This window comes from Staurois parvus, unplaced genomic scaffold, assembly GCF_062004578.1.
Source record: "Staurois parvus isolate SC_StPar_1 unplaced genomic scaffold, SC_StPar_1.0 ptg000716l, whole genome shotgun sequence".
Taxonomy (NCBI): Eukaryota; Metazoa; Chordata; class Amphibia; order Anura; family Ranidae; genus Staurois; species Staurois parvus.
This window is the reverse complement of record NW_028318512.1, coordinates 2,198,549-2,212,567: the sequence shown is the minus strand read 5'-3', so window position 1 is coordinate 2,212,567 and position 14,019 is coordinate 2,198,549. Positions and strand designations below refer to the sequence as shown.

The 14,019-nt window shown below is 41.6% G+C and overlaps 1 protein-coding gene across 1 annotated transcript in view; it reads left to right on the top strand.

Moving 5' to 3' along the window:
• Window positions 1-14,019, top strand: part of LRP1B (LDL receptor related protein 1B) — a 2,076,109-nt gene that overhangs the window by 1,241,772 nt on the left and 820,318 nt on the right. The window contains exon 22 of the mRNA XM_089653623.1: window positions 2,399-2,599. Within this exon, the coding sequence (XP_089509749.1) occupies window positions 2,399-2,599 (201 nt within the window). The remainder of the gene's footprint in view (window positions 1-2,398; window positions 2,600-14,019) is intronic.

Sequence of the window (14,019 nt, the reverse complement as noted above, 5' to 3'; positions counted from 1 at the left end):
GCCATCTGTGAAAAAGCTGAAGTTAAAGAGAGGATGGCTTCTACAAATGGATAATGATCCTAAACACACCTCGAAATCCACGGGGTATTACATCAAGAGGCATAAACTGAAGGTTTTGCCATGGCCTTCACAATCTCCTGACCTCAACATAATTGAAAATCTATGGATAGACCTTAAAAGAGCAGTGTGTGACAGACAGCCCAGAAATCTCAAAGAACTGGAAGACTTTTGTAAGGAAGAATGGGCAAAGATACCTCAAACAAGAATTGAAAGACTCTTGGCTGGCTACAAAAAGCGTTTACAAGCTGTGATACTTGCCAAAAGGGGCAAGTATCACAAGATATTAACTCTGCAGGGTGCCCAAACGTTTGCAGACGCCATTTTTTTGTTTTCTGTTATTTTGAAAGTGTAAATGATGGAAATAAAATCTAACTTTTGTTGACATATTATAAGAATGTCTAATTTGATGCCTTTTGGAGATTTTTCCATCTTTCCTTGGCTTCTTTATGCACATTAATACAAATTTTTAGCTGGGCTGCCCAAACCTTCGATCCCCACTGTATATATATAATTTTTTTTTTTTATTGGAGAGATCCTAGAGAATAAAATGGCGATCATTGCAATAATTTATGCCACACAGTATTTGTGCAGCAGTTTTTCAAATGCAATTTGCTTGGAAAAAATACACCTTAATGAATTTTAATGCAATAAAAACCACAATAAATAACCCAATTTTGGTAAGATATAAAAGATGATGTTATGCTGAGTAAATGGATACCTAACATGTCATGCTTTAAAATTGTGGAATGGTGACAAACTATGATACTTAAAAATCTCCATAGGCGACGCTTTAACATTTTTTACAGGTTACCTGTTTAGAGTTACAGAGGAGGTCTAATGCTAGATTTATTTCTCTTGCTCTGAAGTTCATGGCGATACCTCACATGAGTAGTTTGAACACTCACACGATAGTTTGAACACTCACACGATACCTCACATGGGTAGTTTGAACACCATATACATACGTGAGAGTGGCCTACTTATGCATTCACTTATGCGGAGGGACATCCTTTTTATTTAATTTTTTAATTTTACATTGTCCCTTTAATTTTTGTAATCACTTTTATTCCTATTACAAGGAATGTAAACATCAATATATATTGTAGTCAGCAAGTGGGTATCTTTCAGATATAATATACAGCAGCAGGTGGATAAAGGGGTATAGAAGTGCATATTCTATACTAGTGATTAAAAAAGCATGAATTGCCCTAAAATAAATAAATTATATATATATATACGTATGTGTGTGTATGTATTGCTTTGTCATGCTAAGGCTATTGCTGAGCAAACAGGCCCATAGCAGACATGTAAAAAATATTCTGGTCTACAGGAGGTGTATGTATGTGAGCACTGGCTAAATCTGCAGCTTTAAATCAAATAATACCGGGTGATCCTGCCATGAAGGTTTTCACTCAGACACTTCCTGTTATAGGAGGGCAAAACTTAGCCTTGTAACTCAGGCCTCTCTGCAGCATGCTGGTGGGGGACAGTCCTTTCTACTCAGGCTGTGGCTGCTTTCTATTGAAGCAAGGGTGTAAGACTTTGCACATGTTTTGTTATTATTTAGCTGATTTAAACTGAAAGTTCAATTAGACTATTTGTATTTCAAATGTGTATTTAGCTGTTTGCTTGCAATGTTTGAATCGCCTTTTACTAGATGATGACCCATAATTTATTGACATTACAAACCTTGAGGGGTATAGTTATAAATCAATGAAACTGACATTCACCAAACATTCACTGCAGGTGAATTTCATTTTTAAGGCTCTGTTCACACTTTTTTGATTTTAAAACAAAATGATTTTCATTTGGACTTTACAGTCTGACTTGATCCAACTTTGATGCAACTTTGGATGAGAGCAACTTTGGTGCGACTTTGGCTTTGACCAAGGATGATTGTTTGTGCTGTACAAAGCCGCACACAAGTCGCATTTATATCCTTCAGGTGCGACTTTCTTGCGACTTGGGGGGGGGGGGTTACATTGAAGTCTATGGCCGTCAAACTGCATGAGAGTCGGACCAAAGTAGTGCAGGAACCTTGAAGTTGCACTACTATGAATGGTGTGCATTGGGGAACATGGGGTGCGTCTTGTCATGGACCCAAATGTCACATGACAAGTCGCACAAGTGTGAATAGGCTCTAAGTGACGGTGCCTGATACTAGTGAATGTTTGGTGAAAGTCACATTCTCTTCTTAATAAAAAAGACCCTGGATTGGTTAGATTCTCTGTGGCCACCTCAGTGGCATAAAGGTGTCAGATACTGAACAGGGGGGTAAATGATATGAACCTGCGACCAATGTTGTCTGCTTATAACTGTGTTGTTTCTGTTTTCCAAGGGAGATGCATTAGCAATGCGTGGGTATGTGATGGAGATATTGATTGTGAGGACCATTCTGATGAGGATAATTGCGAAGGTTATTTGTGTGGACCACCCAAATTCCCCTGTGCTAACGATACCTCCATATGCCTGCAGCCCGAGAAGCTCTGCAATGGTAGAAGAGATTGTCCCGATGGATCCGACGAAGGCGAAATTTGTGGTATTTTCTTGCTTAAATTGACATGTTCTACCTAATGTTCTTAGTGGTTTTGTAAAATGTTACTTTATCAGTTAGAGGGGTTTTCAATTTACTTAAAGTGTTACTAAACCAGGACCCTGCATTCGCTATATCTGGTCTCCCCGGACCCTGCATTCGCTATATCTGGTCTCCCCGGACCCTGCATTCGCTATATCTGGTCTCCCCGGACCCTGCATTCGCTATATCTGGTCTCCCCGGACCCTGCATTCACTATATCTGGTCTCCCTGGACCCTGCATTCACTATATCTGGTCTCCCCGGACCCTGCATTCACTATATCTGGTCTCCCAGGACCCTGCATTCACTATATCTGGTCTCCCAGGACCCTGCATTCACTATATCTGGTCTCCCCGGACCCTGCATTCACTATATCTGGTCTCCCCGGACCCTGCATTCACTATATCTGGTCTCCCCGGACCCTGCATTCACTATATCTGGTCTCCCCGGACCCTGCATTCACTATATCTGGTCTCCCAGGACCCTGCATTCACTATATCCGGTCTCCCAGGACCCTGCATTCACTATATCCGGTCTCCCCGGACCCTGCATTCACTATATCCGGTCTCCCCGGACCCTGCATTCACTATATCCGGTCTCCCCGGACCCTGCATTCACTATATTCGGTCTCCCCGGACCCTGCATTCACTATATCCGGTCTCCCCGGACCCTGCACTCACTATATCCGGTCTCCCCGGACCCTGCATTCACTATATCTGGTCTCCCCGGGCCCTGCATTCACTATATCTGGTCTCCCCGGACCCTGCATTCACTATATCTGGTCTCCCAGGACCCTGCATTCACTATATCCGGTCTCCCAGGACCCTGCATTCACTATATCCGGTCTCCCCGGACCCTGCATTCACTATATCCGGTCTCCCCGGACCCTGCATTCACTATATCCGGTCTCCCCGGACCCTGCATTCACTATATCCGGTCTCCCCGGACCCTGCACTCACTATATCCGGTCTCCCCGGACCCTGCATTCACTATATCTGGTCTCCCCGGACCCTGCATTCACTATATCTGGTCTCCCAGGACCCTGCATTCACTATATCTGGTCTCCCAGGACCCTGCATTCACTATATCTGGTCTCCCCGGGCCCTGCATTCACTATATCTGGTCTCCCCGGACCCTGCACTCACTATATCTGGTCTCCCAGGACCATGCATTCACTATATCTGGTCTCCCCGGACCCTGCATTCACTATATCTGGTCTCCCAGATAGGAGTGGATTTACTAAAACTATGGAGTGAAAAAATCTGGCAAAGATCTGCATAGAAACCAATCAGCTTCCAGGTTTTTGTCAAAGCTTAATAGAACAAGCTGAAGTTAGAAGCTGATTGGCTACCAAGCACAGCTACACCAGATTTTGCACTCTCCACTTTTAGTAAATCAACCCTTAGTGCTCTGGATTGAGACAAGCACACACTATAGAGGGATAGGCTTTGTTCATAATTCATGTCTGAGGTTTACAATCACTTTAATGCATTTTAATATCCAAAGCAAACTTCACCCATCCATCCACAGCTCCATGCTTTATGCTGCGCCCATCTTGAGTAAGGGCAGATGATTCATGCAGCATTTGCTTCCTAGTATCCATCTGCCCTTAGCTCGGACATGCAGGCAGGAGGGTGTGCTTAGCTGAGAAAGCCCCCCCCCCCCCAGATGAAAGAAGAAAAAATGCCCATGAAGACTCATTGGATGTAGGACATCATTTTGGCCTAGGCCAGAAACCATGAAGTAACTGAAGAAATGAAAAAAAAAAAAGTTCAAAACAAGTAAATATAATATACCTTTCTATCTATTTACTAATGCTAGCAGGAAAAGGATTAACAGTAATTATAGTTGATTGAGAAAGTTTAGTTCTACTTAATATAATGTGGGTGTATTTGTTGTAAAATTCAAAAATCGCTACCAGTGCTCTGTAGTGTGCACCTTTAATCGCTTCTGTGCCACCCTACAGCAGAAATTTCTGCTAGAGGTTCTGGCATTTTTTTCTGCTCCTAGTGTGCATGGACCCTATAAGCCACAAGGCCACAAACACAAGGAGGCACTCTTTACGTCTGGAGGAAAATAAATGTGATCTCCAAACACGGAAAGGTTTCTTCACAGTAAGAGCTGTGAAAATGTGAAATAGACTCCCTCAAGAATGGGTTCTCACCAGCTCAGTGAATTGCTCAAAAAAATGATAAAAATGTCATATGGGTACAGTGTTGCATGATTGCGCAATTGTCATTCAAAGTGTGACAGCGCTGAAAGCTGGAAATTGGCCTGGGCAGGAAGGGGGTATAAGTGCCCTGTAGGCTAGTGATTAAAAATGCATTAAAAATGTGTCAAAAGCACATGTGCAAAAAGGCAACGCAAAACGCACTGCAGAAACAAATCAAACGCAAACTGCATAGGCGTGAACCTAGCCTTAAAGCTAGTGGTTTTCCATTGGGAAAAATGGGTGGGGAGTGGAAAACAAAGAGCTGATCCTTATTTTTTACAGAAAGGTCTCTTAGAAGTTAACCTTGTAAGTGAGCTACATAGAATCTGTAAAAAATGAGAATATTAAAGTACCCACCTCAGCACAGAACATAAACTGACATTCATGTAAAAGTGCTGAGAAGCCCATTGTTTTATGTTTAGTGGCCCTTTCATTTGCACAGAAAAGAAAACATTCTTTTTGTGTCTGTCCCATTGTGTGTGTTGCAGTACAGCAGAGCGTACCTTAACCAAGATGAATTTATCATTGGATGATGACAGTAGTAGACTGTTCCTGGGCTGATTCACAGCCAGTAAATATATGGATGCATTTCTTCCATTTTAGTGTCTATTTATAACACTTGTCGTGTTCCTGGTGAAAGTTGCCACAAAGCAGAGCCACTCGTTATTCCTTTTGATGGCATGAAGATGAAACTTATGATCAAATGTAATTTTTTTTCCCGGAAGCAATATTTAATTCATTAGTCGGGTAAAAACCTAATTTATGTGGAGATCACTGGCACGCTGGCTATCCCGGAGGGGATGATAATGCTTGTCTCTTGGACCTCATTCCTGCAATTGTCTTCCATTTCAATTCTAAACTCATTTGCTCACTATATTTTTTAAAATAATGTATGGAATCAGTCCACTTATTGTCAGTATATATCACACTAATCTTTTCCTTATTCTTTTTTTTCTCTTTTCTTTTCTCTTTTTTTCTTTTCTTTTGTCTTCTCTTTTATTTTCTCTTTTTTTGATTCTTTTCTCTTTCCTTTCCTCTTCTTTTTTTTCTTCTTTTCTCTTTCCTTTTCCTCTTCTTTTTTTCTTTCCTTTTCCTCTTCTCTCTTTTTTCTTCTCATCTCTTTCTCTTTCCTTTCCTCTTCTCTTTTTTCTTCTCTTTTCTCTTTCCTTTCCTCTTCTCTCTTTTCTTTTTCTTCTCTTTTCTCTTTCCTTTCCTTTTCTCTTTCTTCTTTCCTTTTCTCTTTCCTCTTTCCTTTTCTCTTTCCTCTTTCCTTTTCTCTTCTCTTTTCTCTTTCCTTTCCTCTTCTCTTTTCTCTTTCCTTTCCTCTTCTCTTTTCTCTTTCCTTTCCTCTTCTCTTTTCTCTTTCCTTTCCTCTTCTCGTTTCTCTTTCCTTTCCTCTTTTCTTCTCTTTCCTCTTTCCTTTCCGTGTCTCTTTTCTTCTCTTTCCTTTCCGCGTCTCTTTTCTTCTCTTTCCTCTTTCCTTTCCGCGTCTCTTTTCTTCTCTTTCCTTTCCTCTTTTCTTTCCTTTCCTCTTCTCTATTCTTCTCTTTTCTCTTTCCTTTCCTCTTCTCTTTCCTCTTTCCTCTTCTCTTTTCTTCTCTTTCCTTTCCTCTTCTCTTTCCTCTTTCCTTTCCTCTTCTCTTTTCTTCTCTTTCCTTTCCTCTTCTCTTTTCTTCTCTTTCCTCTTTCCTTTCCTTGTCTCTTTTCTTCTCTTTCCTTTCCTTGTACCTTTCCTTTCCTCTTCTCTTTTCTTCTCTTTCCTTTCCTTGTCCCTTTCCTTTCCTCTTCTCTATTCTTCTCTCTTCTCTTTCCTTTCCTCTTCTCTATTCTTCTCTTTCCTTTTTCCTTTCCTCTTCTCTTTTCGCTTTCCTCTTCTCTTTCATTTCCTCTTCTCTATTCTTCTCTTTATTCTTTCCTTTCCTCTTCTCTTTACTTCTTTTCTCTTTTCTTTCCTCTTCTCTTTTCTTTATCCTTTCTCTTATCTTTTCTTTTTATTTACATACATAGTTACATACTTAGTCTGGTTAAAAAAAGACACAAGTCCATCTAATTCAGCCATTAGAAAAACACACACACATGTAAAAAAAACCCCTACATATACACAATCCCAAAGCCACAGCTCATCCAGAGGAAAGCAAAACAAAACTAAAGCATGATTCAATTTGCTCCAGCAGGGGAAAAATTCCTCCTTGATTCCACAGGAGGCAATCTGATATTCCCTGGATCAACTGGTGCTAATATCTATAAATATTAGTATCCAAATAATTATTGTACATTTGGGAAAGAATTCCGATCTGGCCAGAACCAGCTTTTGAGGGAGTCTGTTCCACATTTTTAAATTTCTTCTCTTCATTTTCCTTTTCTTCCCTTCCTTTCTCTTGCCTGACTGTCAAGCAGGGGTGGACTGACCATTTGGAAACTTCAGTAGGGGGCCCCATGAGATGAGCCTTGTACCTTTTTCATAGGATTTTTTGAGTTTGGGCAGGGACACAGGGGCCCCATGATCCTCTATTGCCCGAGGGCCCCATGAGTTGTCAGTCTGCCCCTGCTGTCAAGTGTAAAGTTTGGTGGAGGGCGATTATGGTGTGGGGTTGTTTTTCAGGGGTTGGGCTTGGTCCCTTAGTTCCTGTGAAGGGAACTCTTAAGCTGTCAGCATACCAAGACATTTTGGACAATTTCATGCTCCTGACTTTGTGGGAACACTTTGGGGATGGCCCCTTCCTGTTCCAACATGACTGCACACCAGTGCACAGAGCAAGGTCCATAAAGACATAGATGAGCGAGTTTGGGGTGGAGGAACTTGACTGGCCTGCGCAGAGTCCTGACCTCAACCCGATAGAACACCTTTGGGATGAATTAGAGTGGAGACTGAGAGCCAGGCCTACATCAGTGCAAAGTGAACAGACAAACATAAACCAGCATGCCACAAAACAGAATAACTCCATTGTAGTGTATGCTTTACTGCAATGCTAAATATTGGGCAGTGGAAAGTACTTCTGCCCTGTTAAAAAAAATGGGAGTTTAAAATTACTTTAAAGCAAAAGTTTTTTTGTTCTTTTGAGATAAAGGTTGTAAAAAAGTAAATAAAAGCTTATCATTGTAAGCACCTCTGTCAGTGGTGTCAGAGGCTTGTACTGCCTCTTTTGCTGGACAGCTTGGTCCAGAATTCTTTTGAAAATAACTGAATAACATGGTTGATTACCAGGTGAAAATAAAGGAAAAAAAACTCAAAAAGAAAACTAATGTAGCCATAACATCTAAGAATTGTTATGCTGCAATATAATACATTTTTTGTTTTTGGGTTTAATACCGCTTTAAAGGACCAATAAGGAATCTTGGAAGTTGGTAGAGTTAGGCAAATATGATATATGTGTAATTTATACTTTTATATAACTGCTTTAAAAACAGTTAGAGATCTCTATCACTGGAGGAATTACATTTGAGATGGAGATTAGAGAGGCAGGGGGTTATGGTAACCCACCACACATAGTTATGGTCTTGTTATAAATGTATAATTTTGATTGAAATAAATCCCAATGAATAAACATTAATACCTATATGACCTTATAAATAACAGAAGAAAAAATAAGGACATAAAGCAACATGTTATCAAATGTTGAAAGATGATTATGTTGCTTAGAGACAAATGTTCTGCATCACGGCTTCCTGCTGGGATAGTTGCTGATCTGTAATACTGCTTGTTTTAGATGCACAACAGAAATTTGTGAAAAATACTTGCAGATATTTGTTTTGCTTGTTGTTACTTTAGAATACACTAATTTTAAGTATTTATAACATAGTGGGGTTGATTTATTAAAGGCAAATAGGCTGTGCACTGCAAGTCTGCTGAAAGTGCAGTTGCTCTAGATCCAAGGGGAACATGCAAGAAAAAAAAATGTGCTTGCACATGATTGGATGAAAGAAATCAGCAGAGCTTCCCATTAAATCTAAAGCAACTGCACTTGCAGTGCACAGCCTATTTGCCTTTAATAAATAAACCCAACAGAGCCTTTTCCCAGAGAAGCTTATGGATATTTTTATCATTTTTATTTCAAACAAGAAATATGCAAATTATACCTAGAATTCAAACCTTTTCTCAATGGAATCCAAAAAGTGTCAATTTTGGGTGAAAATGAAAAAAATGAAGTGAAAAATGTGGATCTTGCATGAAAACATTTCTAAATAGATCACTTAAATTGTAATGTCCCAAACACATATCCATGCACAATAGGACCAGTTTAATGTGAAGTCCTTGAATCCACTAAAATGCTTGATGATCAAGAACAGGGGTCTCCAAACTTTCTAAACAAAGGGCTTGTTTACTATCCTTCAGACTTTAGAGGGGCCAGGCTGTGGCCAGTGGGAGTAGAAGATGTCTTGGCGTCGCTAACAACTCCCCATTGTTGGTGTCCGTGAAAGGAACAGTGTTCCATTATTTGCGTCCCTAAGGGGAATAGTGCCCCATTGTTGGTGTCAGTGGGAGGAATAGTCTCCCATCATTGATGTCTGTAAGAGGAATACAACTCCATTGTTGGTGTCAGTGGGAGGAATAGTGTCCCATCATTGATGTCTGTAAAAGGAATACAACCCCATTGTTTGTGTCAGTGGGAGGAATAGTACCCATCATTGGTGTATGTAAGAGAAATAGTGCCCCATTTGTGGTGTCAGTGGGAGGAAGTGTGTCCCATCATTGATGTCTGTAAGACAAATACAACCCCATTGTTGGTGTCAGTGGGAGGAATAGTGTACCATCATTGGTGTCCGTAAGAGGTATAGTGTCCCATTGTTGGTGTCAGTGGGAGGAATAGTTTCCCATCATTGGTGTCAGTGAGAAAAATAGTGCCCTATCATTAGTCTCCACCTTTCTAAACAAAGGACCAATTTTTTTATCCTTCAGACTTTAAAGGGGCTGGACTGTGGCCAGTGGGAGTAGAAGATGTCCTGTCATCAGTAACAATGCCCTATCATTGGTGTCAGTGAGAATTATAGTGCCCCATGGTTGATGTCAATAAGAGGAACAGTGCCCCATTATTGGTGTCAATGGAATAGTGCCCCATCACTGGTGACCGTAAGAGAAATAGTGCCCCATTGTTGGTGTCAGTGAGAAACATTGTGCGCCATCATTGGCATCTGTGAGAGGAATAGTACCCTATTATTGGTGTCAGTAGGAGGATTAGTGTCCCATCATTGATGTCAGTTGGAGGAATAGTGCCCCACTGTTGGTGTCAGTTGAAGAAATAGTGGCCCAAGAGCTGGATAAAGGCAATCAAAGGGTCAAAGTTTGGAGACCACTGATCAAGAATGGAGATACTTCACATAGGCAGAATTCTTAGTTGAGGCAACCTACAACCCTGTGGTGGACATAAAAGGTCCCCTGTGTAAGAATAGTTTTTGGGGCACTGCACAGAACCTAGCACCCTGGACCAAATCCACTATTAATGGTCCCTTGATTCCAAGGGGGTCTTTGTTCAAATGCATTCTTTACACTAGTGATATGACCACTTCTGTTATAAACCCAGAATGCCTGTTAAATCTTTGACATGATATTCATGTAGCGCCCCCCTGACTCCCTTGAAGACAAGATAGTACCTCCAAAGGTCCTCTGCTGAAAAAAAAGGAGATTAGAACAGAAATTGGGCACAAGTCACGTTAGGTCTTTTTCAAAGCTTCAATGTTGGAACTTGAAAGGAAATGGAAGGGGAGGGTTAGGGGTTTCAGATGCTTCACAGATCACTTACAGACTCTTTGGATCCAGAACAAAGTCCAGCTTCACAGTGTTAGAAACTTTAAGCCAACCCAGCAACACTGCAAGCATGTTTTCAGCATGTAGTGCAGCCTCCAAGAGAGTTACCAGGCCCTTCTTTGAGACCAGCCTTCATCCTGGCTCTCTCCAGCAAGGGGCCTGGATCTTCTCACACTGGCACGGCTTCCTCCATGGCAGGCAGGACACTTCAAAACAGGTAGGCCCAGGCAGGCTTCTGGGCCTAACAGGAGGGCTCTCATCAGCAGCACCTTCTCAGGCCTTGGCCTGAGGCAAAAAAGCGAGCATATGGCCCGTCCCAAGTGTTTATATACCCTCCCAGCATGCATCCGTGGCCATAGAACCTCCTACTGGGCTGTCTGGAGGAAATATAAATATTCATAACTCAATTTGTGCAATCTCATACTATGACCTGTGGCACAAGTGACACCTACTGGTGACAGTGGGAAATGCACAACCCAACTGAGATTAGGGGAAAGCCAAATAAAGAAACTGTACAATCAGCCTGAGCTAACTACAGCACACCCAAAAACTACATTTACATAGTAGCCCATGTTTAGGACCAGGGGGCTACATTTATGTCTACATTTATTGTCATGTGCATTCATAGTTTTCTATCATTCTTATTGATGTATTTTGCCTCCCCTAAAAAATTGAATACAATTTAATTCAGCTTTGCATTCATTATTACACCAGTGAATGTATTTCAGCAATGCAATTACCTGAATTTAACTTTGGATCAGCCTATTGCTGTTTCCTGTGCAATTGAACTCAGGCTGAGAGAAGGAGAAGCAGCAAAACAGAGCATGACAGTTGTGCTGCAGTGCTCATGTGCTAACAAGGATCATGCTTATAGGAAAAGAGAGCAGAGAGATGACCTCATCAGTCTGCTGCTTATCCTTCACTGTCCAGTCAGTGGATCAGGTGGGAACAAAACCCGTAATTGTAACTTAGCTGCAGCTGAGAAAAATCAAGTCTTCTGCCCTGCCAGATAGGGTTTTGCTGTGTGGCAGACCTGTGTACGTTTTAGGACTGGATGGACAGAAATGCAAGTTTTTTTGCAAGTAAAACAGATCCCATATGTGCATTTTTATTGTATTGACCTGTTTGCCTGGTTTTCAGCTTTAAGATAATGACCATTAAAAGCAGTTTAGATGGAACAAGTACATTCAGCACTTTGTTCCTTTTCTTCTTTCCCCATCTGCCTCCCATCCACGTTCTGGCTATGTCATTAAAATGCAAGTTATTTATGTCTTCAATATGTGATTCTGTCATGACACCTAACCTCAGATCTCCGATTGGAAATTACCAATCACCTCCACTAACCCGGCTGCGCTTAAAACAAGGCCTCTCTAACTTTACATGCATTCCACCTGTCACTGACAATAAAGACTGTCATGAAATGCTAACCTTTTCACTGGGAGACTTCCCTGAATTGCCTGCAAGTCGCTTAATATTTCCTCTTTTGCTCTTTCCATCCCTTCTTTACATTTAAAGCCTTGAATGCCGTTCTTAGACAATGCCGAAATCACTGCCAGTTAAAAAAAATGCCATTTTCTCCACTTAGGTTGCTCATTTTCTTCCTGTCATGTGTTAGGCTCACTTCATCTTAGGAGTCAGTAATATTGACATGAAAGTGATTTACAAGAAATATACAAAATATGTTTCTAACTGAGTTTTCTAAGGTTCTGCTCTAAGGCGAACATTGAGCCAATCCTCCCTCTCCTATGAGTACTTACTGGGTGTGAACTATTAAAGGACCACTTTGAAAACACATCAGATCTCAATAGGGAAAAATATTATGCTGGATATCTATACTGATATGGACTGGGTAATGTGTTAGAAACGTAAGGATGCCCCATCGTTTGATGGAAATAAAATATCAACCTACAGAGGACTGAATTCAAAGAGACCCCGAAAATCAAAGTGAAAAAATTATGCAGCAGGCTAGTCCATTTTGCTAAAATTTCATTGCAGCAACTTAAAATGGTACTGAGTAGTTTGTATGGCCCCCACATGCTTGTATGCATGCCTGACAATTTCGGGGCTTGTTCCTAATGAAATGACGGATGGTGTCCTGGGGTATTTCCTCCCAGATCAGGACCAGAGCATCACTGAGCTCCTGGACAGTCTGAGGTGCAATCTGGCAGCATCAGATGGACCAAAAAATGATATTCCAGAGGTGTTCTAATGGATTTAGGTCAGGCGAGTGTGGGGGCCATTCAATGGTATCAATTCCTTCTTCCTCTATGAACTGCCTGCATACTCTCATCACATGAGGCCGGGAATTGTCGTGCACCAGGAGGAACCCAGGACCCACTGCACCAGTGTAGGGTCTGACAATGGGTCCAAGGATTTCATCTTGATACCCAATGGCAGTCAGGGTGCCATTGTCTAGCCTGTAGAGGTCTGTACGTCCCTCCATGGATATACCTCCCCAGACCATCACTGACCCACCACCAAAATGGTCATGCTGAATGATGTTACAGGCAGCATAATGTTCTCCATGGCTTCTCCAGACCCTTTCACGTCTGTCACATGTGCTCAGGGTGAACCTGCTCTCATCTGTGAAAAGCACCAGTAGTGGACCTGACAATTTTGGTGTTCAATGGCAAATGCAGATTGAGCTCTATGGTGCTGGTCAGTGAGCACAGGGCCCACTAGAGGATGTTGGGCCCTCAGGCCACCTTGATGAAGTCTGTTTCTGATTGTTTGGTCAGAGACATTCACACCAGTGGCCTGCTGGAGATCATTTTGTAGGGCTCTGGCAGTGCTCATCCTGTTCCTTCTTGCACAAAGGAGCAGATACCAGTCCTGCTGATGGGTTAAGGACCTTCTACGGCCCTGTCCAGCTCTCCTAGAGTAACTGCTTGTCTCTTGGAATGTCCTCCATGCTCTTAAGACTGTGCTGGGAGACACAGCAAACCTTCTGGCAATGGCACACATTGATTTGCCATCCTGGAGGAGTTGGACCGCCTGTGCAACCTCTGTAGGGTCCAGATATCACCTCATGCTATCAGTAGTGACACTTACCCTAGCCAAATGCAAAATTAGTGAAAAACAGTCAGAAAAGTTGAGTTGAGAAAAAAATGTCAGTGGCCTCCACCTGTAAAATCATTCCTGTTTTGGGAGTCGTCTCAATGTTGCCTATCTAGTGCACCTGTTAATTTCATTAACACCAAAGCAGCTGAAACTGGTTAACAACCCCCTCTGCTACTTAACTGACCAGATCAATATCCCAAGAGTTAGTGTAACTGACTTAATGCTATATTCTGATTCAAAGGTGTTCCTTTAATTTGTTTGAGCAGTGTGTGTGTATGTGTGTATATATATATATATATACAGTATATATATATTTTTTTTTATATCATGACGCAGGCAGCAGGTGCACTCAGCATGGCGTGCCACAGGA